Consider the following 25,660-nt stretch of genomic DNA (forward strand, 5'->3'; position numbering starts at 1 on the left):
CCATAGAAACGTGCAAAATTGTGTTTCTTTCCAGCATCAGGTAAATATAATACCAGAGACATATTTTCAGTTATCGCCATTTTGTTGCTGCACCCTCAGAATGCACAAGAGTTACTCGGCTGCAATATTTCAACGGACTCGTCATTTCATGTTCTCGATATTTATTGCTTTTTTTTTCTTTTGTATTTGCACAGTTTGTTGTCTTTTGCACATTGGTTGGTTGTCTGTTCTGTTGGTGGGTGCAGTTTGTCATTGATTCTATTTTGTTTCTTGAATTTGCTGCATTTGCCCGCAAGAGAATAAATCTCAGGATTGTATATGGTGTCCATAGGTTGTGGGAACAATTCCGTGATAGGGCAGATGAAGTTATCCCCACTGATTCAAGACCCTAATGGTTGAGGGGTAATAACTGTTCCTGAACCTAGTGATGTGAGTCCTGAGGCTCCTGTACTTTCTTATTAGTCCTGAGGAAAAATATGAAAGATAATAGATTGCAAGTCCACCCTGCGCATCAGTGATTGTGACTCCTCCCTTCCTGATAGGCTTAATGCCTTCTATGCATGATTTGATACAATGAATGATGTGACATCGAGTACAGCCCCTCTCATTGAGGAATAGGCACCTGTCTGGCTGCAGCCAAGGTGAGGTGGATCCTAGCCAAGGTAAACCCACACAAAGCTGCAGAGCTGAACAACATTCCTAATCAGGTGCTGGGAGATTGTACAGCCCAGCTAATAGAGGTCTTAACGGACATCTTTAATATCAAATAAACTCTTCTCAGGCTTCCAGCCGGGTACAGGTATCAACCTGCACAGCAGCTTTCAGTATCCTATGAACTTGGACCCCAAGATCCCTCTGATCCTCCACACTGCCAAGAGTCTTACCATTAATACTATATTCTGCCACCGTATTTGACCTACCTCACACTTATCTGGGTTGAACTACATCTGCCACTTCTCAGCCCAGTTTTGCATCCTATTGATGTCCCGCTGTAACTTCTGACAGCCCTCCACACTATCCACAACAACCCCAATCTTGTATCATCAGCAAATTTAGTAACCCATCCCTCCATTTCCTTGTCCAGGTCATTTCTAAAAATCACAAAGAGAAGGGGTCCCAAAACAGATTCCTGTGGAATACCACTGGTCACCGTCCTCCATACAGAATACAAACCATCCACAACCACTGTTTGCCTTTTGTGGGCAAGCCAATTCTGGATCCACAAAGCAAGGTCCCCTTGGATCCCATGCCTCTTTACTTTCTCAATAAGCCTTGCTGAAATCCATATACACTACATCTACTGCTCTACCTTCATCAATGTGTTTAGTCACATCCTCAAAAAATTCAATCAGGGTCGTAAGGCATGACCTGCCTTTCACAAAGCCATGCTGACTATTCCTAATCATATTATACCTCTCCAAATGTTCATAAATCCTGCCTGTCAGGATCTTCTCCATCAACTTACCAACCACTGAAGTAAGACTCGCTGGTCTGTAATTTCCTGGGCTATCTCTACCCCCTTTCTTGAACAAGGGAACAACATCTGCAACCCTCCAATCCTCCGTAACCTCTCCCGTCCCCATTGGTAATGCAACTATCATTGCCAGAGGCTCAGCAATCTCCTCCCTCACCTCCCACAGTAGCCTGGGTAATATCTCATCCAGTCCTGGTGATTTATCCAACTTGATGCTTTCCAAAAGCTCCAGCACATCCTCTTCTTTAATGTCTATGCTCAAGCTTTTCAGTCCACTGTAAGTCATCCCACAATCGCCAAGGTCCTTTTCCGTAGTGAATACTGAAGCAAAGTGTTCATTAAGTACCTCCACTATTTCCTCTGGTTCCATACACACTTTTCCACTGTCACACTTGATTTGTCCTATTCTCTCACATCTTAACCTCTTGCCCTTCACATACTTGTAGAATGCCTTGGGGTTTTCCTTAATCCTGCTCACCAAGGCCTTCTCATCTTTAACTTTATAACTTTTGAAGATCAGTTCATCTTCTACTGACTTAAATATTCACAGTAACAGAAATTTTGACCGGGGTGCCCAAACTTCTGCATGTCACTCTACTTCCTATTCCTATTCTTCACAAGTAACTTACCTCACCTCCACCCGTTATTGCCTAAGCCCTCCTACTCTGACTCTCTCTACTTTATGGCCTGCTCTATAAAACTGTCTTCTTTTTAAATTCTTCCCGCCGGTCTAACTCGCTAATGTCCAAGTGCCTGTGCAGTTGTGCCTTGATCAAACCACTGAAGAAAAAATGGCATCGTTTTAAATTCTTCCTGCTGGTCTTAACTCGCTGACATCTGCGTGCCTGCGCAGTTGTGCCTCGATCATTGTGTGATACCGTAGGTGCAAGGATTCAGACCACAAGACCCTACAGAGGATAGTTAGAAATTGCCAAGAGGATCACTGGGATCTCGCTCCACTCTATTTGTGGCATTTACAGGGAACATTGTATATGAAGGAAATAAGTTAATATTAACTTATTTATGGTAATTTTTTATGTGCTGTGTGCACTGTGGTCTGGAAGAATGTTGTTTTGTTTGGTTGTGTGTGTGTGTGTGTGTATGTGTATGTAGTGTGACGAAAGACCAAGTTATCAGAAGGTTGATGCTGATGAGAGAGATAAGAGAGACAAAGGGAGAAGCGTCCACAATGTTAATGAGACGAGAGAGATTAACGAAAAGAGACACAGTTCCGAGTATTGTCAGACCAGTTGCTTTGAACCTGAACTGTTTGAAGTTTGTTTTTTTTAATTTTATTTTTATTTGGATAAGGAGTTCACAATTATCATGTACTTTTTTCACACATATAACCTTTTCCATTTTTTTATATGTATAAAACTACAATTATTTATACATTCTTAAGTACACATTGAGATGATATAAAAGCAAAATAAACATTTAAATAGATAATTATGTTCTGTGGTAAATCTAACCTATTAGGCTAAGTAATGAAATTAGTTGTTAAGAAAAATGGTAATAATAGTTTCCATACAACCCTTCTGGACCATTTCCACTGGTCCAAAATGTTGCATACAAGCCTATATACCAACCATTGTAGGTGTTTATATCCCAATTTGTTCGTGCTTGTTCCTGCCCGCAGACATAATTATCCAATCCCTATGTACTTATTTACTTAATTTTTTCTTTTTTTTTATCCCTTTCCCAAATCTTTCCCTTTACTTGTGTTAATTCTCTATTTTCCAAAAAAAAACAACAAACATTTAGACTAGGGGTGCTTACGTTAGCAATATTACTGTGTTGATGAGAAGAGCAATATAAATCATTAGGAGAGTCATCTAAAGTCTGCTCGCATTGGGGTTATATATTCAATCCATTTATTCCAGATTTGATAAAATGTTTCTTTTTGAGTTCTCAGGGAGTAGGTCAACTTTTCCATTTTAAATATTTCCAAGATAATTTCGTACCAATCTTCTAATGTAGGTGGTATTGGATTTAGCCATTTTCTAGTGATTGATTTCTTACTTGCCGCTAAGAGGGCCTGCAGCAACTTTATATCTTCCTTCTGTTTAAGGAACAATACATGCCCCAAATAGAGCGTCTCAAAGTTCAGAGGTATCTGGGACCTAAGTACCTTAACTAATGTTCTATGAATACCTTCCCAAAATAGACTTAATTTAGGGCAATCCCAGAAAATATGAAAATGATTTGCCTCCTTGGAGCCGCACCTTCTCCAACACATCACATTTGTATCTTTATATTTTTCCTGATATGGGGTCTTGAAGTATCTTATAATGTTTTTCCAACAATGTTCTCTCCAAGTCAAAGAATTAGTCGAGGACCATTGAAAGCTGCAGATTTTCCCCCAAGCCTCCTCTGAAAGTACCAACCCCGCTTCTTTCTCCCACTTCTCTTTAATATACAGTGTGTTTACATTTTTAGCATGGGAGAGTGCATTATATAGGCGAGAAACTGATTTACTAGGTATTGAACTGCAAGCCGAATTCAGAATCTTGAAAAATTCTAATTCTACTGTTGATAGGTCTGTATATCTACAACTCTGGTTAACATAGTTTCGTATTTGAAGGTACCTAAAAAAGTCATTATGTTCTAGGCCATGTTTGTCCTGCAGGATTTGGAAACTTTGTAATACTCTTTTATCTATAAATGAGAGGTAGGTTGTAAGACCTTTCTTTATCCATAGCTCAAATCTTTTATCTCCTCTGTTGGGAAGGAATTCGGTATCATATGCACACCATCTAAAGAGTTTTAACATGTTATTAATTCCACATGAATTAACCACCTTCTGCCATACTTTTAATGTAAGATTTATCCAAGCATTATTAAATTTTTCCAACTGGGCCATCAATCCCTTGTCAGCTATTGAGGCCTGAAGAGGAAAACTGTCAACTAATCCAAATTCTATTTCCTTCCATCTAGCCTTATATTCCCTATTACACCAATATAACAGAGGGGTTATCTGTGAGGCATAAAAATAATTTCTCAGGCAAGGAAGAACCATACCTCCTCTTTCCTTCCCTAACTGTAAGGTGTTATATCGAATTCTAGGTTTCCTTCCTTGCCAAATGAAGCGGGAAATCCATTTGTCCCATTCCCTGAATTGATTATCATCCACCTCCACTGGTAAAGTACGGAAAAGATATAATAACCGAGGAAGAATATTCATTTTTATAGTATTTATCCTTGAATTTAAACTTAAAAAGGGGATAAGATTCCATCTATGCATATCTGCTTTTATCTCTGAGATTAATGGCCCATAATTTACCTGTGACAATGTTGAAAGATCCTTCGGCAGGGTTATTCCTAAATATTTTAATGATTTAGCTTCCCACTTAAGATCGTATGTATCCTGCAATTTTTTGGATGGTGTATAATTTAGGGACATAACCTGCGTTTTCTTTACATTTATTTTATAACCTGATATTTTCCCAAAGTCATCCAACAGTGTAAACAATCCTATAAATGATTTTTCTGGTTCACTCAGATAGACCAAAACATCATCTGCGAATAACGCCACTTTCTGTTCAATCCCTGCCACCTTGATACCTTTTACGATTTCGCTCTGTCTTATTAGTTGGGCAAGTGGTTCAATATATAGCGCAAAAAGGAGAGGAGAAATTGGGCATCCCTGTCTAGTGCCTCTCTCTAAAATGAAGGAGTCAGAGAGGTCCCCATTTATCTTAATTCGGGCTGTTGGGCTGTCATACAGAGTCTGAATTACTTTAATAAACCTTTCTTGAAAGCCGAATCTTCCTAACACTCTGTATAGGAATGCCCGACTAACCAAATCAAAAGCTTTCTCAGCGTCCAATCCTACTACCATTGTCTCTGTCTCGTTCTTATTAACCTGTTCTAATATGTGCAGAGTTCTCCTTATGTTGTCCTGTGTTTGTCTTTGTTGAATAAATCCAGTCTGGTCTAAATGGATTAGGCCAGGTAAAAGCTTTTCCAATCTGCGCGCTAATATAGATGTAAATAGTTTGTAATCTAAATTAAGAACACTAATTGGCCGATAATTGCCACATTCTAGTTTATCTTTACCCTCTTTAGGAATAACTGAAATAATCGCTTCTCTCCAGGAAGGTGGAGTTTCTCCTCTCTGCAAGATCCAATTAAAGGTGTTAAGTAGTAATGGGGCTAACTGTGTCTTCAGGGACTTGTACCACTCTGAGGTAAACCCATCAGAACCCGGGGACTTTCCAGCCTTTAACCTAGAGATGGCCACGTTCAGTTCTTTGACAGTTACTGGTTCTAATAAACTTTCATTTTGTAAATCTGTAAGTTTAGGTAGATCTAAAAAATTCAATACACTGTCTATATAGGGCTCATTGGGGGCCCGGGGTTGGGAGTACAGCTCTCGATAATACGTTTCAAAACTCTCTTGAATTTTCCCTATTGTACTCTCCACAAGCTTTGTCTTTGGATTCTTTATTTTATGAATTGTATTGTCTGCTTGTTGTTTTCGTAATTTATATGCTAATAATCTAGCTGATTTACCTCCTACTTCATAATTCTTTTGTCTCAGGTAAAGAAAATTTCTTTGAGTTTCCAACGTATAAATATCATCAATTTCACTTTGCAATTTCCTAATTTCCTGTTTTCGATTTGAATTACTTTTGTTGCTATCTCCAACTTGAAGTTGTTTTAATTTTCCTTGAAGGTCTGCTAATTTTTGTGCATTGATTTTTTTCATGTGAGTAGTAATGGAAATAATTTTCCCTCTCAGTACAGCTTTCAATGTATCCCATAAAATCACTGGTGATGTTTCTCCCGTGTCATTAAGGTCTAAATATTCTTTGATTTCTCCCCTTAATCTCTCCATTACTTTTGGGTTATTAAGTATATGTGAGTTTAGCCTCCATAGTGTTTTCCTCATTTTCCTTTCCAGGATTAGAGACATAGAGACTGGGCTATGATCCGACAGATCAATTGTTGCAATATTACAGTTTTTTATCCTGAGTCTATCTGTATTAAAGATAAAGAAATAGTCTATCCTTGAATAGGCTGAATGAGGGAAAGAGTAATATGTATAATCTTTACTAATAGGGTGTAATTCCCTCCAGACATCTATAATTCCCAATTCCTCCATCAATGAATTCACTTTCCAAGTCAGAGGTTTATTCTGAGTAACTATTCTTGAAGAATCTAATATAGGATTTAATCTAATATTAAAATCCCCTCCACAAATTACTACCCCTCGAGAACTGACCATTAGGTCAAAAATGTGTCTATAAAATGACCATTCACTACCTGGAGGAGCATAAACATTCAGCAATGTTATTTCTGTACCTTCTATTCTTCCTGTGATTTTTACAAACCGTCCTTCTTTGCCTCTAGTCTCTGAAATATGTTCATAATTAAGAGTACTTGATATTAAAGTAGCTACCCCTCTTTTGTGACTCAATTTATATGATGAATAAAATACATGCTTAAAGCCCATTCTTTTTAATTTTCCATGTTCAGATTGGCTCATATGTGTTTCCTAGAGGAAAGCTATTTGTGCCCTCTCTTTTTTCAATTTAGACATAATCTTATTTCTTTTAATTGGATTCAAAACCCCATTAACATTATAGGAAATTATTTTTACCAATTCAGTTTGCATTTTTCTCTAGTAGAAAAAAGCACTCTCCTTTTCTAACCAAACAGTAAGCAATCCCTTCTCAACAGTAAACCAAAACATATAACCACACCCTAGACATTTCTGAACGTATAACATTTGAAAATTTTCCCCGACTTCCCACAGTGAGGCCTGAGCACCGACCCGCCTCAGTTCAGAGGGATAACCTCTATCTTCACCCTGTGTTAGAGGGCCCTCAGCAGTTTGAATAATCATAGAGAATTTTCTCCTATTTATGTCCCGACCATATTGCTATCATTCAAGTTATTCCGCCTAGATTATTTTCAGTTACCAGTTATCATTTTACCTTTAAGTCCGATTTACTCTTTTCAGTCATTTCTCTTAATTAATCTGTATTCTCTGTACATTCGCTTCTGAATATTTGCAGCTTTTCCTTGTAGTTTGACACTCTGGTTCGAGTGGAGCGTCCTCGCCCCACTAACTGCCACGACTTCTGCCGAATCCTCTCCAGTAGCGACTCCGGTTGGGTGATAACTTTAATAGGTAGTCCCCGGTCCGCCAGGTCCGACGTTGCCTCCTCCACCGTAGCGTAAGTTTTTGTCCCTTCGTCGTAAAAGACTCTCAGCCGAGCTGGATACAGGGTCTGGAATCTGATGTTGTTTTCCTTCAGGACTCTCCGTGTTTCCGTATATTCCTTCCGTCTGGCAAGAATCCCCGGTGCGTAGTCGTGGTCTAAATTGATTTTACAGTTGTTCCACATGAAACCTTTCTTTTGCCATGCTCTTTTAAGCACCTCTTCCTTCGTTCTGTAACTGAGAAATCTGATCAGAATCGATCTGGGCTGGGTGCCTGCCGGAGGCTGTGGTGCCAACGCACGGTGAGCCCTTTCTATCTGTAGGTCTTTTGCAGCCGGTATATCAAGGTTCTCTGTAAGCAGCTTCTCCACGAAGGGAATCATTAATCCGGATTTACCTTCGGTTCCTTCGGGAACTCTGTAGATCCTCACATTTTCCCTTCTCGAGCGGCCTTCTTGATCTATTAGTTTCCACTGGAGTTGGTCTTGTAGCTTCAGCATTTCTGCTATCACCTCCTCTGCATTTTGTAGCTTCTCTTCAATTCCAACAATCCTTGCTTCGGCTTCATCTATCCGCGAGTTAGTTTTTACTATTTCTCCTTTAATATCTTCCAGCTGTTTGCTGTTATCTTGTCGGAACTCGCGAATCTCTCCGAGAATCAAAGACAGAGTCACCGATTCCCCCTCATTATCTCCGTCCTGGCTTGCCGTGGGAGAGCTAGGCCCTTCGCCTTGCTGCATCTCTTTATGTTTATCAGCCTTCAGAGCGGACTTTTTATTCTTGTTCGTAGACATCATCCTTGCCCCTTTTATTAATATAGTTATGCAATATTAAGTATTTGTCTAAATTCGATTTTGGGGCAGTTTACCTTCTTTTTTGTCGAGAGACCTTTTCCTTACGCCGCCATTCCCTTGATGACCCGGAAGTCCCCCGAACTGTTTGAAGTTTGATGGACAGGCGATACCCCAGCAGGGGGATAAAAGGAACAGGTTCGCTAAGGCAAGACAGACACCACGAGATCACGAGATAATGAGACCCTGGAAGTGCGGTGTGCCCCCATAAGTTGGTGGGAGTTTTGGAGGTCTGATCGCGGGACCGACCATAAACACACAGGGTGAAACGGTACGATCAGCGGGAACCTGGTGTGTGTGTCTGCCCTTGCCTGGGTGCTGGGTTCACTGCGGAAGAACGATCGTATCCGGAACGGAGGGGTCACAGTCGGTAACCTCAGAAGACATTACAAAGGGTTCGCCTGAAAGCTGACTGCGGAGAACATCAAGGTCTGTCTGAAATTCGATTTGCATATCATCCTTCTCTCTCTCTCTCTCTCTCTCTCTCTCTCTCTCTCTCCAATGGCACAACAGCGATTGCTGCGAACTGTACTCAGCTGAACTGAACTCTGCATCACTTGAGACTGATCATTTTACCCCTAGACTGCGATAGAGCTTGATTGATTCCTATTATCCTAGTTCTGTGTACACGTGTGTTTTATCATTGCTAACCTGTTGCATTTATATCCTTACGATTAGAGTACTGTGTTACTTATTTCTTTAATAAAACTTTCATAGTTCCAGTAATCCAGACTCCAACTAAGTGGTCCATTCCTGCTGGTTTGGCAACCCAGTTACGGGGTACGTAACAGTAGTCAGATGACAATAAACTTGAACTTTCTCTTGAGGCACAATCATTTACTAGTTCTAAAAGAGGCTTAGTTTTTAATGTTTTTAATAAAAGCAGTCATGTGATTACTTATTTGGGGATAATTGAAACTGGAAGAAGTGATTCTTTGGCTTTGAAAAGCAATGTAACCAATTTTTTAATTAATTGCTTCTGCGTGGCAAATGAACTGCTTGATGATGGATAAGTTAATACTAATCTATCTTCATTAGTGAGGAGCTGCAGCATGTTGGTGACTGCACCAACTGTACCTATCAGAATAATAGCTCTTCAGCAGTCTTTGAAAGGATACTTAAGATGTAGCAGAATGTTTCTATAATGCAGCTGTGGAATTTGTGTTTGTAGTCTGTGTGGCGATTAATTTTCTATACCTTGACCTCCAGAAATTTTCTTTTTGGTAATTTTTTTGACGAATTTATCAAAGATTTTTTGATATGGTTTTATATTTTCCATTGTCATTTTGATCTGCTAAAGAATATACTTGTATTAATTACAGCTTTTCATTTGCAGGTGTTCAGCCAATGCCCTCTCAGGGAGGAAAACTGGAGATCGCAGGGACAGTTGTGGGCCAGTGGGCAGGGAGCAAACGTGGGCGCGGCAGAACAGCTTTCCCTTTGCAAGTTGTTTCTGTGGGAGGACCAGCCAGAGGGTATGATGACTACAGTAGATTTAATTGTATTTCATCCACTTACTGTATTCATATTCTTGCAGGGTTTGAATTCATGGCATGAAACATTTAAATAATTAGAACTAAAATCAGATAAAAAGGAACAGATTTTCCAGTACAGCAAGGATGAATTTGATCTTTTAAAGACCCTGAACAGAATTCAAGTAATGGACACTAGTTAAATATCACTGCTGTGTACATACATCTATTGATGCTTCTGGACACATCTTCAGTGATGTTCCTAGAATCATTGGGTGTTTCGGGCCTTTCAACATCATACAACCTCCTCCAGGTGACCCAGCCGGGGCTGATCAGACCCCAGCTTGTGTCCAGGTGGCTAGCTACTTATGACTCCATGGCTCCCCTCTTTTGAGCCACAGCCATCATGAGGCCCTCTCTGCCGCATTGGTGGTACTGCGGATGGCTTTCTTCTTCCTCTCTCCCTCGATGCCCAGAATGCTGAAGGCTCTAACTAAAGAACGGGCTATGAATCCCCTACAACCAACTTCCACTGGGAGACACCTCGCTCTCCATCCAGCCTGCTGGCAGTTGCTGACCAGTCCTGCGTACTTGGAGACCTTCCTTTCAAAGGCCTCCTCCAAGCTATCTTCCCATGGGACTGTCAGCTCCAGCAGCACCACTTGCTTAGTCGACTCAGACACCAGGACAATGTCTGGTCGCAGGGTGGTGGCAGCGATATGATTGGGGAACTTCAGCTGCCCTTTGAGGTCCACCAACAGCTGCCAGTCCCTTGCAGAGGTCAGAATGTCTGCAGATGTTCTTTTGGCAGGTATTTAAACCTGTCTCTACAGTTCATCAATTACTTCCAGTGTCACAAAGCATTTGGAAAAAATATCACTTTCAATTGGGGTAGGAAAACAGTTTTGCCTGCAGCACCTTTAATACTTTCCTGTTTAGAAGCCTTTTTACTGCTGAACTATGTGCAGTTCCAGTGAGATATTCCATGGTGGGTGGAGAAAATTGATTTGCATATGAAGTTACTGCTATCTCTTCTTTTTAGTATTTGATGAGGTGTTATCCTCAATCTTCAAAACCCATGTTCAGTGTGATAAAGAAAGCCACATCTGGTCTCTTACATGATGTAAGGTGTTAAGACCCCTAAATTACCATTAATAAAACACACAATCTGATCATCAGTACAAAGAAGGTTCACCAGATTGATTCCTGGGATGGCAGGACTTTCATATGAAGAAAGACTGGATGAACTAGGCTTGTACTCGTTGGAATTTAGAAGATTGAGGGGGGATCTGATTGAAACGTATAAAATCCTAAAGGGATTGGACAGGCTAGATGCAGGAAGATTGTTCCCGATGTTGGGGAAGTCCAGAACGAGGGGTCATAGTTTGAGGATAAGGGGGAAGCCTTTTAGGACTGAGATTAGGAAAAACTTCTTCACACAGAGAGTGGTGAATCTGTGGAATTCTCTGCCACAGGAAACAGTTGAGGCCAGTTCATTGGCTATATTTAAGAAGGAGTTAGATATGGCCCTTGTGGCTATGGGGATCAGGGGGTATGGAGGGAAGGCTGGTGCAGGGTTCTGAGTTGGATGATCAGCCATGATCATAATAAATGGCGGTGCAGGCTCGAAGGGCCGAATGGCCTACTCCTGCACCTATTTTCTATGTAATGCATTTTTGTGGAAGCTTCCTGTGGACAATTTGACTGCCTTGTTTCTTACATTGAAACGATGACTACCTCAGAAGTACTTTATTGGCTATAAAATATTTTGGGATACCCTGAAAGGATTATGAAATAAGTTCTATAACTTATGTCTTTCTTTGCCAAAGCAACAATTAAAGGATATTATATTTCTAATTGCTATGGATTTAAAAATAGTTTTTAGAATGTTTGTGCTTAACATAGTGAATATAATCTGTTCAATAAATTAGCATTTAAGTTTTCAGTTATATTGCTTAAACAATATTTATTTTGATATAGAACTGCATTTTTAGCAATTTTACTGAGCATTTAAAATATCCTGAGACTCAATTAAACAAATCGATACTCTGGTTAGAATCACATGCTATGGTTCTGTTTTATTTTTATTTTGCCTGAGGAGAATTTTTTATTTTATGCAGCCACTATAATGTTCCAAAGCAATTTGCTTCATATTTTTGCTGAAGTACAATAATTAAATGTGTCACTCAGTGAAAATGCATATTATACTTTTTATATTTGAGAACTTCAAAATATTTTTCTTTCTATCTTTTTGACTGACTAGCATCAAATAATTTTGTGAGAAGCATGAAAATAAATGCACAGACTTTTAGATTATAGGGTGTATTTTTTGCGATTAACTTGGGATGTGCACACAGAAGATTAACATAAAGCCTGCAGTTTTTTCTCTCACTGATGACAGTAGTTGGAAATTAATAGGCACCTGTGATTTTCTTAAACTGACCTCTGGTTTTCCAATGGTAAGCGACTTGAAGAAAATCTACCTGATGTTTCATGTCAATTTTGGTGTGTGCCCAGATGTTTTTGCCTTTGTCATTATCAATAACAGAAAACAAGCAATCTTAAGTAAAAGTAAAGGACAGCCCAATACTATTGTTTAATCAAATGAATCAAGAAAGTTTTTTTTTCCAAGACAACTGCAAGAGGTCTGAAAAACAAAATAATGACAACATCTAAATTCTTTTTTATATTATAATTGATTTGTGACCAGTAGAATAATGGTAATACCACATGAGTGTTGAGGTTTTGAGGCATAAATGTAGATTCTTTGTATAATTTTACGGAATATGTTACTTTAATCTGAAGAATTTTTTTTTAATTTGCACCCTCCCTGCAGAGCTCATAGAATTCTCCAACTTCAGATCACCTGCTGTTTGTCTCAGGAATTGCCATTTTTGCTTGTGATTCCTGTCTTGTCTCATTTATACATTCTAGTCTGCCAGTCACATCCCAGTAGGCTAAATTATACAACATCACTCAGACTTCACAATGCTATGCAACACACAAAATCCTGGAGGAACTCAGTAGGCCAGTTAGCATCTATGGAAAACAGTAAACAGTTTCGGTCAGAGACCTTCCATAAAGACTGGAACTGAAGGGGAGATAATCGAGAAAAAGAAGGTGGAGGGAGGGGAAGGAGTACAAACTAGAAGGGGATAGGTGAAGCTGGGTGTGTGGGGGAGGAGGAATGAGATAAGAAGTTGGGAGGTAACAGGTAGAAAAGTTAAAGGGCTTCAGAAGTAGAAACCTGGTAGGAGAGGAAAGTTGACCAAGGGAAGGAGGAGGGATACCAGGGGGAGGTGACAGGTAAAGAGAGTAGAAGAGCTAAGGGGGAGCTATAGTGGGGAAATGAAGAAGAGGAAAGGTGGAAGGGGAAAAATTGCTGGAAGTTAGAGAAATCGAAGTTCATGCCGTCAGGTTGGAGGCTATTATTCATTTCCATAGATGCTGCATGACTTGCGGAGTTTGTCCGGCATTTTGTGTGTGTTGCTTTGGATTTCCAGCATCTGCAGATACCTTGTGTTTATAAATCAAGTTAATTCACTTTTTGTAGGTATTTCTAGCACTGATTCAGTAGGTTAACCAGTAATCTGTTACTGGGAAGAAGAGTGACGTATAGGTGCTTGCTTATAAATCAATTGAAAGTGTGAGATGGGATATTGAGGAAGATTGACTATCTGGATAGGTTCATCAAATACTGCATACAGTATGTGTTGTATTGCTGTGTGACTAATTCCCGACTGGATTTGACAGTCTGGCACATTTGTCAAAAATTTATCTTGACTGGAAGGGGGTTGTGGATTCTGGTGTACAGCTTTATGTATTCTGATGTACAATACTTGATCTACCTGGGTGATTGACTGGGAAAACCATTGGTACAATTTCTTCGGTTATACCATTTCTTTGTGTATGAGGAGGGATCTTTTGCTAATTACCTTCCATTCTCCACCCCATCCCAGACTGAGCTGGAGACACCATTCCTTGCTGGGGTCGCAATCACTTAGTGACCTTTTTGCTCAAGACAGCAGGTGCATAGAGACTTCCAGCCAAAGCATAGGGCTTGAGATTAAGCTTTCAGCTATATGCCAATCTCTTATCTGATAAGAAATTGGTTGGGAGGTGAAACATGCACTAATCTCTATGGGTTTTAGCAATCTGGCCAACTTCCTGAGGGAAATATATTAAGTAACAGGCCTAACCACAGTTAATGGCCCATAAAATTCAGCTTTGTCTCTTGTTATTTCCTCTGCGTATCTCCAGTGCAAAGTTTTAGAATGGAGGGGGATTCCTTTCTTTGTTCTATGTCTGGCAAGTCACAATCATCTCAATAATTTTGATCACCTGTAGCTACAATATTCCACAACAATTGCAAGTGTGTTTGCAGTTATTCAGCAGAGCAGTGCTAGCTGATTGGTACATTATTTAAGTTAACAGGGGGTTAACTAGGAAACTCATATGATCATTCCATTACAACAAACAATTACAGGGCTTATCCCTCATTGGAGTTTTTGCATCAATTGAGGGAAAATCCATCCATCCCACATTCTTTTTGACTCCCGACCGTTAGTTAGGAGGTTTCCTAGCATTAGGGCAAGAACTGTTAGGATGGGAAACAGCTTCTTCCCCTGGGCTGTGAGATTACTGAACTCCCTGCCACCACCCAGGTCTCATCATGTATGAACAGTATAGTGTTATACTAGCAACACACATCAAAGTTGCTGGTGAACACAGCAGGCCAGTCAGCATCTCTAGGAAGAGGTACAGTCGACGTTTCAGGCTGAGACCCTTTGTCAGGAAGCCTTAAATGTGCCTTATGCTTAATGTCAATCTTATGGAATATATTTTATTATGTGTTAATATATTTATGGTAATGTTACTTTGTGTTGCATGTGAGTTACATGTACTGTGTTGTGTACCTTGGTCCAGAAGAACATTGTTTCATTTGGCAGTTTACATCTGTATGGTTGAATGACAATAAACTTGAGCTGTTAATCCAAATGGCAGTAAGCTTCTTTTACATAGATTATTGGGTAAACTAGAATATGATTATAATGCTAGTTTTGCAAAGTTTGGATTTGGTCAAATGGTATCTAAAATGCTTCAATTTTTATAAAGTTATTATGGTAAGTATTTTTAAACCCCTTTGTGATACTGTTAGTGTGCTCATGCTAATGGCATTCCTTGCAGCTGAAATATTTTGCTTTTTTTAACAGACGTGCAAGAGGAATTATCTCCAGCCCGGCTGCTAGTCGTTTCAGCAGAGGATCCAAGTACCACACTAAAAGTGCAGCTATCTGGAATGTCAGAAATCAAGGGGTGAGCCAGAAGAAAATGTTTTTATTCTTCCTGTTAGAATTGAATGTATTGGCTTTGATAGGATATTTATTTATATTACATAACTTGGAACACTAAATACAGATGAAACTGTTGTATCACTAAGGATAAAGCAGACCAGGAGTTCTACCTACCATTAGGTACCTCTGCTATAAGTTGCATTGTCAAATCATTTCTGTAACTGTGGCTAGCACACTATGTAAATGAAACTATAAATTGATTTCATACAATGGGTGATGTTTATGCTTTGGTATCAGTAAAAACTTTATGAAAATTGAGGAGCTGGGTAATTGTTGCAGCTACATTAGTTGTATCAGTTGCAGCTTGCTTGTTCAACTTTCTGGAAGTAGAAAGATACTATGTAACTCGCACTTGAAAAGTGCAAAGCATCAGGGTGGGGGCCCAAGATTAAAATGTTTTCTTTTGATTAGTCCAAATAAAAAAAGCAGAGTAAGTGGCAAAAGGAGCCACTTTCCCTCCATTTCTAACCAGTTTTCTGGTCCTTGTTCAACCTGCTTCCCCCTTCTACTCCCTTATCAGTCCACATAAGTTGACCATTTTTAATGGTGAAATATGATTAAAGTGTGATCTGATTGAAATTTACATGGTCGAAGCCATGGTTGTGCAGTCTCTGTGAATCTGCTCAAGCAAAGCCCGAGATGAGTTTCATGCTGATGGAAGAAGACCTGAAATGTGTTCTGAAGAACATGGATTTATCACTAAATGATGCTAAAAGTGCACGTAGAAACAAAAAAAACATTAGTACCCATTAGTCTGATAGCAATGTCTCCAGGTCAGATCATGTATCCATTGTATGTGCTTTGACTACTGACCTTCCAAGCTCACTTTCATTCCCCCATATAACTAGGGTGATGATTAAGTTTGCTGAAATGTCCTTCTAAGTTGCATTAAGCCCTAAGGAAGCTTATACTGTACACCAGCATCTCTGGCTTTCACAAAATATTATGTTCTATTTATATTCTATTGTGTTCTATTTATAGCTTCGTACATAGATAAATAACTCAATGTAGAGAACCTTGTGGGTGGTAGAGGTACTGTGCTAAGATTGTTTTTGTGAAGTAGTATTAGTCAGTTTGGAATTGCTGATCTGTTTATTCTTCTTTTAATGACTTCTGGATTCTCAAGGAAGTAATTTAGCCCTTAGAACCAAAGGATATGGTGCCACTTTGATGAGCAAATCATTAGGAAATTCCCCTGTTCCTCTTTAATTAGTGACATGAGTTCTTTTGCAACTATCTTTCTTTTTGCTCTGTTATCTCAGTGAATGGTTGTAAGGGTTTAACAGGGATGGGTATAGAATAAACATGTTAAATGTTTTGATGCCAGGATATGATGTGAAATTCAAGTAAAATATAAGCACGTAGAAATAGCTCAAAGAAATTTGTAGTCGGCACAGGTAACAATGACCAAACAGTCTGTTACTGTACTGTGCTGTTCTCCCTCCTTGTATTTTAAAAACATGCCTGGATGTGTGAATTTAGGCTAATGAATAATGTGAAAATGAAGACAGCAGTCTGAGGGGAAAAAATAGTATGAGTCTGCGTTCTCAGAATGTGCTGAGTCATTCACATTGACTGTAACAACATGAAAGCCAAGTTACAGTGCTGGGAAAGGTGCTACTTGCAGGACTAAAGCCTTAACAAGAATCGATGGCAAGGGAATCAACTGCTAAATTGATACGAAGAAAGTAGGGGAAAGAAACAAAAGTCAAGTGTTAACGTTATCCAAAATAAAAGGTAAAGGATTGTGAAATTCCTGACGTTTGGGAGTTCTAAGGCTTGTCTGGATCTTATCAGCAATTATGTTTGCAGGAAAAGTAGAAAATGAAGGTTTTATGATACAACTGATGCAGAATTAACAGCAGGCCTATAGGCGGAAGAAAAAAAAGCAATTTATTCAAGATAACTGGCTTATGATAAAATGTTGGTTGTGGTACATTACTGGCCTATGGGAAAGGAGGCAGCCCTAATTGTGCAAAATGACTACAAAAAAAATTCACAGGAAAACTAAAACGATGTAATCAGAATGAGCTGTCTGGAATTATTTGATACAAGCTTTAGCTTTAACAGTTCGATAAGATTTAGATGATTTAAAATCTTGTGAAGAGGAGTGACTCTCTATCCAGTCTGTCCAGTACACTTGTATCTGGGCTTGCTGTCAGTTTACAATTTGTGTTCTAATTGTTGATTTATAAGTAAAGCCTTTATGGAAACTGTCATCAACATAATTTTTTACCATTGTAAGTTCCCAGTAAAACCATTGTTTCCAACCAAGGTAAATGACTTGCGTAAGACAACTTGCCAAATCCTTTATTACATAATTGAGAAGTTATAATTTCACAGAACCAGTCAAAGCTGGTGCTTCAAGGGAAGTCAACAGAGGAGTTAAATCTCTGAATAGTTCTTGCTAGTTTGGCAGGAGTTGTATGTTTCCCCTCATTTTATTGATAACTTGGATATGATTCTTCATAATTGGCAAGATTTTAGGTTTTGACTTCAGAAATATAATTTACTTAGAGGCAAATGCACCTGGTACAATCTGTATGTGGCTTTTATTTTGGAATGAATTTAACAGGCCAATTTTGCATTCAGCAAATTCTTCCAACTTTTTGCTCAATACAGAATTTCAAACTACCTTAAGCATTCAGTATTCTCTCTGAGTCATATAAACTCATTCCTCCACCTTCCACGCTCATTTACTAAATTTCTGTCTTCTGTATCCAACTTCATTTCTCTTTCTTTTGATAGTTTTCAATTTCTTTTCCAGTCTAACTTAAACCCTCACCAACAGCATCAACAGAGGTGAAGAAAGGTTGATACAGGTTGGTGTGAAATGCTGGTAGGAAATGGCTGACACTATGTTTATGACATATGGGCCACAGTCTTGGGTTCCAAGGCAAGAGATTTGGGATTGAGATGAGAAATTTCTTTTCTACGGTGACCTTGTGACATTCTCTATCACAGTAGGCTGTGGAGGCCAAATACATGTAGAAAGTAGATAGATTTCTAGTCACAAAAGGCTTTGAGGGATCTGTGCAAATTGTACTGAGAAAATGCGATCACAAATGATCCCCAGAATTGCAGAGCAGGCTCTAGGCCAAATGGGCTACTCCTGCACCTAGTTTTGTATGTTTGAATAAATGCAGGTTCTCAACCTGAAAAAGAGTAATGTCCCCTAAAGACAGCACAAAAATGTAAACATTAAGATGACTTTCCTTTCTGATACACTTTTCTTTCATCATCCAGGTTATTTTACTAGCTATTTTCTAATGAAAACATATTTAGATCTGAACATTTTGGCTCTTCCTCTGTGAAAACTAATAATTCAGAACTAATAATTTTTTTAAGAATGTGCCCCAAATTGAACATAAAATTAGAAATATTCTGCATGACAAACAATCTGTGACAAAAGAAACAGTTAATATGGTTTATCTTGTGGAATTGATACACTCCTTCTAACTCAATCTTATATAGGTTCTCTGTCGGGTATCTGCATTGCATCCAGGAACCAATCAACTGTTACTTACAGTCCGTAGACCAAATGGTTGCATTCACTGGGAAATCTCATTGGTATTGGTATTGGTTTGTTATTGTCACCAAGGTAAAATGAAAGGCTTGTCTTGCATACTATTATACAGATCAACTCATTACACAGTGAATTGAGCTAGAATAAGGCAAAAACAATAACAACGCAGAATAAAATATAAAAGCTACTGAAAACATTTAGTGCAGGCAGTCTATAAAGAGCAAGTTCATAATAAGGTAGATTGTGAAGCTGAGAGTCCATTTTATCATTCAAGAGTTTGATAACTGAGGTAGAAGCTGGCCTTGAGTCTGGTGGTACATGCTTTCAGGCTTTTGTATTTTCTGCCCTATGGGAGAAGGGATAAGAGAGAATGTCCAAGGTGGATAGGGAGATTATGCTGGCTGCTTTACTGAGGCAGCAAGAAGTTTAGACAAGAGTCCATAGAGGAGAGGCTAGTTCCTGTGATGTGCTGAGCTATGTCCTCAGCTTTGCAGTTTTTTTGCAGACCCATGCAGAACAGTTGCCATACCAAGCCATTATGCATCCAGTTAGAATGCTTTCTCCGGAACATCAATAAAAATTGATAAGAGTCAACTTCTGAATTTCTTTTAGCCTCCTGAGCAAGAAGAGGCGTTTGTAAGCTTTTTTGGCCGTGACATCAGTGTGGTTGGACCAGAGCAGGCTATTGATAATGTTCTCACCTAGGAAAGTAAAGCAACCCTCTGAACCTCAAAACCATTGATGTAGATAGGAGCATGTCCACCTCTTCCCTTTCTGGTCAATGACCAGCTCTTTTGTTCACTTAAGATCTGCCCCACTACATTAGTATCATCTGCAAACTTGTAGATGGGGATAGAGCAGAATCTGGGCACGCAGTCATGAGTGTACAGAGAGTAGAGTAGGGGGCTGAGGATGTAACCTTGTGGAGCTCCGGTGTTTCGAATAATCATGTTGGGGATGTTGCTGCCTATCCTTACTGATTGCGATCTGTTGGTCAGGAAGTCAGGATTCATTTGCAGAGGGAAGAATTAACTCACAGAGTCCAGATTTTGTTAATAAGTTTGTTTGGAGTAATTGTACTGAAGGCTGAACTGTAGTCAATAAACAATAGTTTGACCTGAACACAAAAGATTCTGCAGATGCTGTAAATCTTGAGCAACACACACAAAATGCTGGAGGAGCTCAACAGGTCAGGCAACACCTGTGGAGAGGAAGAAGCAAGAGAAAAGTGGGGAGAGGGGAAAATACAAGCTGGCAGCTGATAGATGAAGCCAGGTGAGGGGGAAGGTAGGTAGATGGGGGAGGAGATGAATGGCAATGTTGGGATGTGATATATGAGAAAGGTAAAGGAATAAGAATAAGAAGGAATCTAATAAGAAGGCATCTTACTGGAAGAGAGTGTATCAAGGGAGAAAGGGAAATGGGGTGGGGGGCACCAAAGGAAGATGATATGCAGGTGAGGAGAAGAGAGGGAGTAAGAGCAACCCAGAATGGGAAATGGAAAAAGAAAGGAGGAGGAGGAGAAATTACTGGAAGTTAGAGAAGTCAGTGCTCTTGCCGTCGGGTTGAAGGCTATCCAGATGGCTACTCCAACCTGAGAGTGACCTCATCTTGGCAGTAGAGAAGGCTATTGATTGACTTATCAGAATAGGAATGGGGAGTGGAATTAAAATGTTTGGCCACCAGGTCCATGGCCTCCTCTACTGCCACAATACATCAGGTCGGGCCTCAGGTCTTGGTTCCTGTGAATTCCATGGGCTGGGCCTCACATCCTCTCATGCATCTTATCCTTCTTTTCAAGTCATGGAGCAAAGGGGAGATCAAAGGTGCTCTATTTTAGGATTTGACCATAAACAAGTTTCTCAGAGTATTTTTTAGATCCAAGAAGTTATGCCAATGACAACCCACAAGTTTTCTATCTAGGAGTATATGGTACATAATGATTAGGAATGTGAGGAAGCTATCTGCCCCCTTGAACCTACACTCCTATTTAATAAGATGTTGGCTCATCTGATTGTATCCTTAACTGAATCTAAGACTACCCATGATTAATTGCTCAGTCCTTGCTCATCAAGATCTAGCTACTTCTGCTTTAAAATACTTAAAATCTGTGTATCTATCCTCCTTTGAGGAAGAAAGCTTCAAGACTCACCACACATTGAGAGAGAAAATTTCATCTCACCTGAGTCTTTAAATAAGTGACTTTTTTTTACAAAATGTTCCCTAGTTCTAATTTCTCTCAATGAAGAAATATTTTCTTAACACCCATCCCGCCAAGGCACTTCAGGGTCTTAAATGTTTTAATCAAGTCCCCTCTCACTTTTCTCAGCTCTAGTGGATATATCCCCAGTCTATCTAATCTTTCTCCCTGTGACATATCCATTCCAGATGTAAGTCTCATAAACTTTGTCTGAACTGTTTCTCGCACATTACCATCCTTCCTTAAATAAATGTAACATCTCATTAATGTCTTATATAACTGCAGCATAATCTCCCTTATTTTGCATTTGATTCCTTTCACAATAAAATAACATAATTAGCTTTGTTGGTTAGTTGTACCACAACATTAGCCTTTTGCAGGTCATGCACTGGGACATCCAGTACTGGTGCAGTCTCTGATAACGTATGCTTTTTTAAACTATAGATTTCCTTCCAAAATAGGTTGTTCTGCATTTTGGCACATTATGTTCTATTTGCAAGATCTTTACACTTCACTTAAACTATCTGTACCATTGGCTATAGTTATAGAAAGATGAAGCAGATTGGTAAGTTGTTAGGGGCAAGAGATTCATATACTAATTGCCAGGATGTGAATGAAGCTCTTTTCCCTAATGATCAATGCTCAGCCTTCAGCTATTCACCATATATAACTTAGATAAAAGTATTGTACAGTTTGTAGATGACTGAGACTGTGGAAGCAAAGTAGATCTACAAGTTATAAGATACATTATTAGACAAGTGGATAAATTTATGGCAAACAGAGTTTAGTTTTGGAAAACATCAGAATCAGGTTTATTATCACCGGCATGTGATGTGAAATTTGTTAACTTAGCAGCAGTAGTTCAATGAAATACATAATCTAGCAGAGAGAAAAAAATGATAATAAATAAATAAGTAAATCAATTGCATATATTGAATAGATTAAAAAACATGTAAAAACAGAAATACTGTATTTTTTTTTTAAAAAGTGAGGTTGTGTCCAAAGATTCAATGTCCATTTAGGAATTGGATGGCAGAGGGGAAGAAGCTGTTCCTGAATCGCTGAGTGTGTACCTGATGGTAACAGTGAGAAAAGGGCATGCCCTGGGTGCTGGAGGCCCTCAGTAATGGACACCGCTCCCTAAAGATGTCCCGGGTACTTTGTAGGCTAGTACCCAAGATGGAGCTGACTGGATTTACAACCTTCTGCAGCTTTTTTCAGTTATTTACTTTGAATCATAGACGACTTGAAATATTTTCTTATTAATGGGAAACAAGTATTTGAGACAGACAAAAGGGATAAAGAAAACCACATTCATAATTCATAAAAATACTTGTCAAAATGTCCAGTGGAAAGAGTGTTGGTGTTCATTGTTGAAAAATACAGGCAAGGTGGTAATACTGAAGTTGTATACAATTGTGGTCAAATTTCTATGGCATATTGCTTTTAATTTTAAGTGCCAAGCAATGAGCTGGTTAAATATTTCATGATTTTGTGATTGTTATGTTAAAACATAATTCATAGATCCATATATGTTGTCAGTAATTTTTTTGTGTGTGTGTGTGTGCCATACTCTGCCAGAGCTTCGGTGACCACTTTTTTTTTCAAGTGGTTGTCTTGGAAAGATTCTGTGAGTGGTCCCCCATGTCCTTCTCACAGTGCAGTGTTTTTTATGAGGCTGAGTTGTGAGCTCGACACTCAACCCGGTACGGATGGAAAGCGTGCCCGGGAGCGGCCCGACTGGATTCGAACTCGGGAACCTTCGCTCCGGAGTCCGGCGCTAATGTCACTGCGCCACCAGCCGGCCAGTAAATTTATTGGCTTGTTATAATATCTCACTAAGTAGTTCAAATGCTGTTTAAGCATGTCCTTATTTTTGTTTCCTTTGTATGACAGGTTCAGCCAGCTTATGCTGCTTCCGCAGAAGAAGTTGCTCAAGAATTGAAGGGGCCTGTATATTCGGGAGACCATGGTTCAGAGGAACATGAGAAGTCTCCGTCAGGTCTTGTAGCAGACTCTTCAGATAGCTCACTTGCTGAAAATGGAGTTTCAGATGAAAATAAACCCATTTCCCAGCTGAATGGAAACAAAGGAGATGTCAGGGCTTCCAATCAAACTGAAAGTGCCTTGAATAATGACTCTAAAATGTGCAATACAACTCCTCACTTAAATGCACTAACTACAGATGGCGGTTGCAATAGAGATGAAAATCTTGGTACTGCTGTCCTGAAAAAGGAAGAGTAATGTTTTTCTTTGTTTTTTGTTGAGGGGGTGAAGGATGTTTGGAAGGTTACAGAATAGGAATATTTGAAAAGGATGGCCTACAGTTGCATACATTATTTTCTTCTCAGAGAACTGAGGACATTGGAAATTCGGATCCCTCTTTGATGTCAGCTGTTTAACAAGCAATCTTTCTAGCCAGTTGCAGTTGAATGCTACAAAATGGAATGAAGAGCATTTGACTCCCACATTTGACATGGTATTACAAGACATTCAAACTGGTTAAGACAATTTTCATTTTCTTTTACAGAAGGTAAAGCAAATATGGCTTTAATTTGGCAGTCTTTAATAGGTTAAAATACAGTACAGTACTTGGCACCATAACTTTGCCATCTTAATTGATTTTATGTGTCGTGTCAGTTGCTTATTTTAAGATTTAAATTTCATCAGCCTAAAAAGGCACAGAACCACAAAAAAAATATTTCTTCAGTGTCATTAGTTTTGGTGTGGTTATGTCAGCAAAAGATTTTTTAAAATAAAATAATTCAATGTTAAGTTACTAGGAAGTAATATTGCAGCTTCAGTTTTGGCAATCTTTAAGAAAAAGCAAATATGTGTAAGAAGCAAATTATATGTCAAGAAACAACTGAAACCATTCATTGAAGATGCAGATGACCTATAAAAAGTTAAACATCACCATACAATTTAAAATTTTGTGAATATGACGACTCTTGCCATGCATCCGTGAATCAATGAAATCAGTGGTTTTTGAATCAAATGTAGACATTAGTACTACTTCGGCTAAACTTCTGCATGGTTCATAATTTTGAAGTGTGTAGTTAATATTATGCATGTTATCGTCCTCTTTCTTCCATCCTACAAGTACTGTGCCCATTTGCAAATTTTAAAACAGTTAGTCATAGTCCTATAAAAAATGTTAAAATATGTTTAGTCATTAACTGATCTTGCTCTAACCTTAAATTTTGTGGTTATTGACCTCTGTTGCATTTATTCTAAAACTACAAAAATTATCTAGCCACTCTGAATGATTAATGTTAACCCTGGTGTACTCATCGCTACTGTATTCATATTGTTCTCTGTTGCTGTTTTATGCATTTGTATTAGCAAAGTGATCTTTCTACAAAATTCTTGAAAAGCTTCAATTGTCAAAAAAATTACCCCCCTACATAGCAGACAATTCAGCAAATTGCTCGTTTTAAAAATTTCCCGTCAAGAGTTTAGTATAAGCAGGTATACTTGTATCGTTTTGCTGTTTCATTAGTGTTTCAAAACAGATGTACTTTGAATCAGAATTCTTTATTATTTCATATAATTTTCCTGATGCTCTTCATCACACATTAGTGAACGGAAATAAAATGTAACACCCCACCCCCCACCCCCAGATTCCCCTGCCCGCAACAGCTACATAGTACCTTCTCTGTAAGTTGAAAGGAGTTCTACCTACATAAGGATTGTGCAAGAATGAACTACTGTTGGGTTTGCTCGGTTGTTGATGGATTATGGTGTGGTGTAATACTGGAAGGCTATTGAATGCAACTTACAATGCTTAATAAAAATCTTTATTCTTTTAGTATACAACATTGTCTTTTTTTACACTGACTGACCTCAATTTTGCTGGAAATTTGAGGGAAAAGTTGTATTTCCGTATGTTCTTGTTATTATAGAAATTTACATTTTTAGTTCTCAACCAGCCTTTTAGGAACAGCAGTAACTGATTATATGGATAGTTATGTGCAAATGTGCATTTCAGTTTTGCTTTGAAATTACCTTGTCTAAAGTTTAATAACGTAAGTTATTGTCATAATCTGAAATAATTTTCAGAACACAGGTCTTATGTGGAACTATTCTGTTAATTTCTTCTGCACCCTTTCTAGGACCTCAGGCTTGCTGAAGTGTGACCAGAAATTAGTACAATCTTCCATTTGTGACGTAACCCGTTGTTTTAGAATCATGCCACACACAAAATGCTGGTGGAGCGCAGCAGGCCAGGCAGCATCTATAGGAAGAGGTACAGTCGACATTTCGGGCTGAGACCCTTCGTCAGGACTAACTGAAAGAAGGGATAGTAAGAGATTTGAGAGGGGGAGGGGGAGGGATGGAGTTAAGAGCTGGAAAGTTGATTGGCAGAAGGGATACAAGGCTGGAGAAGGGAGAGGATCATGGGACAGGAGGCCTAGGGAGAGAGAAAGGGGAGGGGAGCACCAGAGGAAGATAAAGTGAGAGGGACAGAGGGAGAAAAAAGAGTTGTGGGGGGGGGGGTGAAGAGAGATGAACAAATAAATAAATAAATAAGGGATGGGGAGGTGGGGCATTAACGGAAGTTAGAGAAGTCAACTTCTGTTAATGCCCCTCCTCCCCTTCTTACCCCATC

General features: G+C 39.1%; 1 protein-coding gene across 2 annotated transcripts in view; it reads left to right on the forward strand.

The window, feature by feature from the left end:
• LOC134356884 (constitutive coactivator of PPAR-gamma-like protein 1 homolog) overlaps window positions 1-24,826 on the forward strand; it is a 138,948-nt gene extending 114,122 nt beyond the window's left edge. For both annotated transcript variants that reach the window (XM_063068124.1, XM_063068123.1), the window contains 3 exons: window positions 9,833-9,971; window positions 15,182-15,284; window positions 22,945-24,826. In XM_063068124.1, coding sequence (XP_062924194.1) covers window positions 9,833-9,971; window positions 15,182-15,284; window positions 22,945-23,292 — 590 coding nt within the window. In that variant the 3' untranslated portion in view covers window positions 23,293-24,826. The remainder of the gene's footprint in view (window positions 1-9,832; window positions 9,972-15,181; window positions 15,285-22,944) is intronic.
• Window positions 24,827-25,660: the final 834 nt, after the last annotated feature.

This window comes from Mobula hypostoma, chromosome 15 (genome assembly GCF_963921235.1).
Source record: "Mobula hypostoma chromosome 15, sMobHyp1.1, whole genome shotgun sequence".
NCBI classification, from domain to species: domain Eukaryota; kingdom Metazoa; phylum Chordata; class Chondrichthyes; order Myliobatiformes; family Myliobatidae; genus Mobula; species Mobula hypostoma.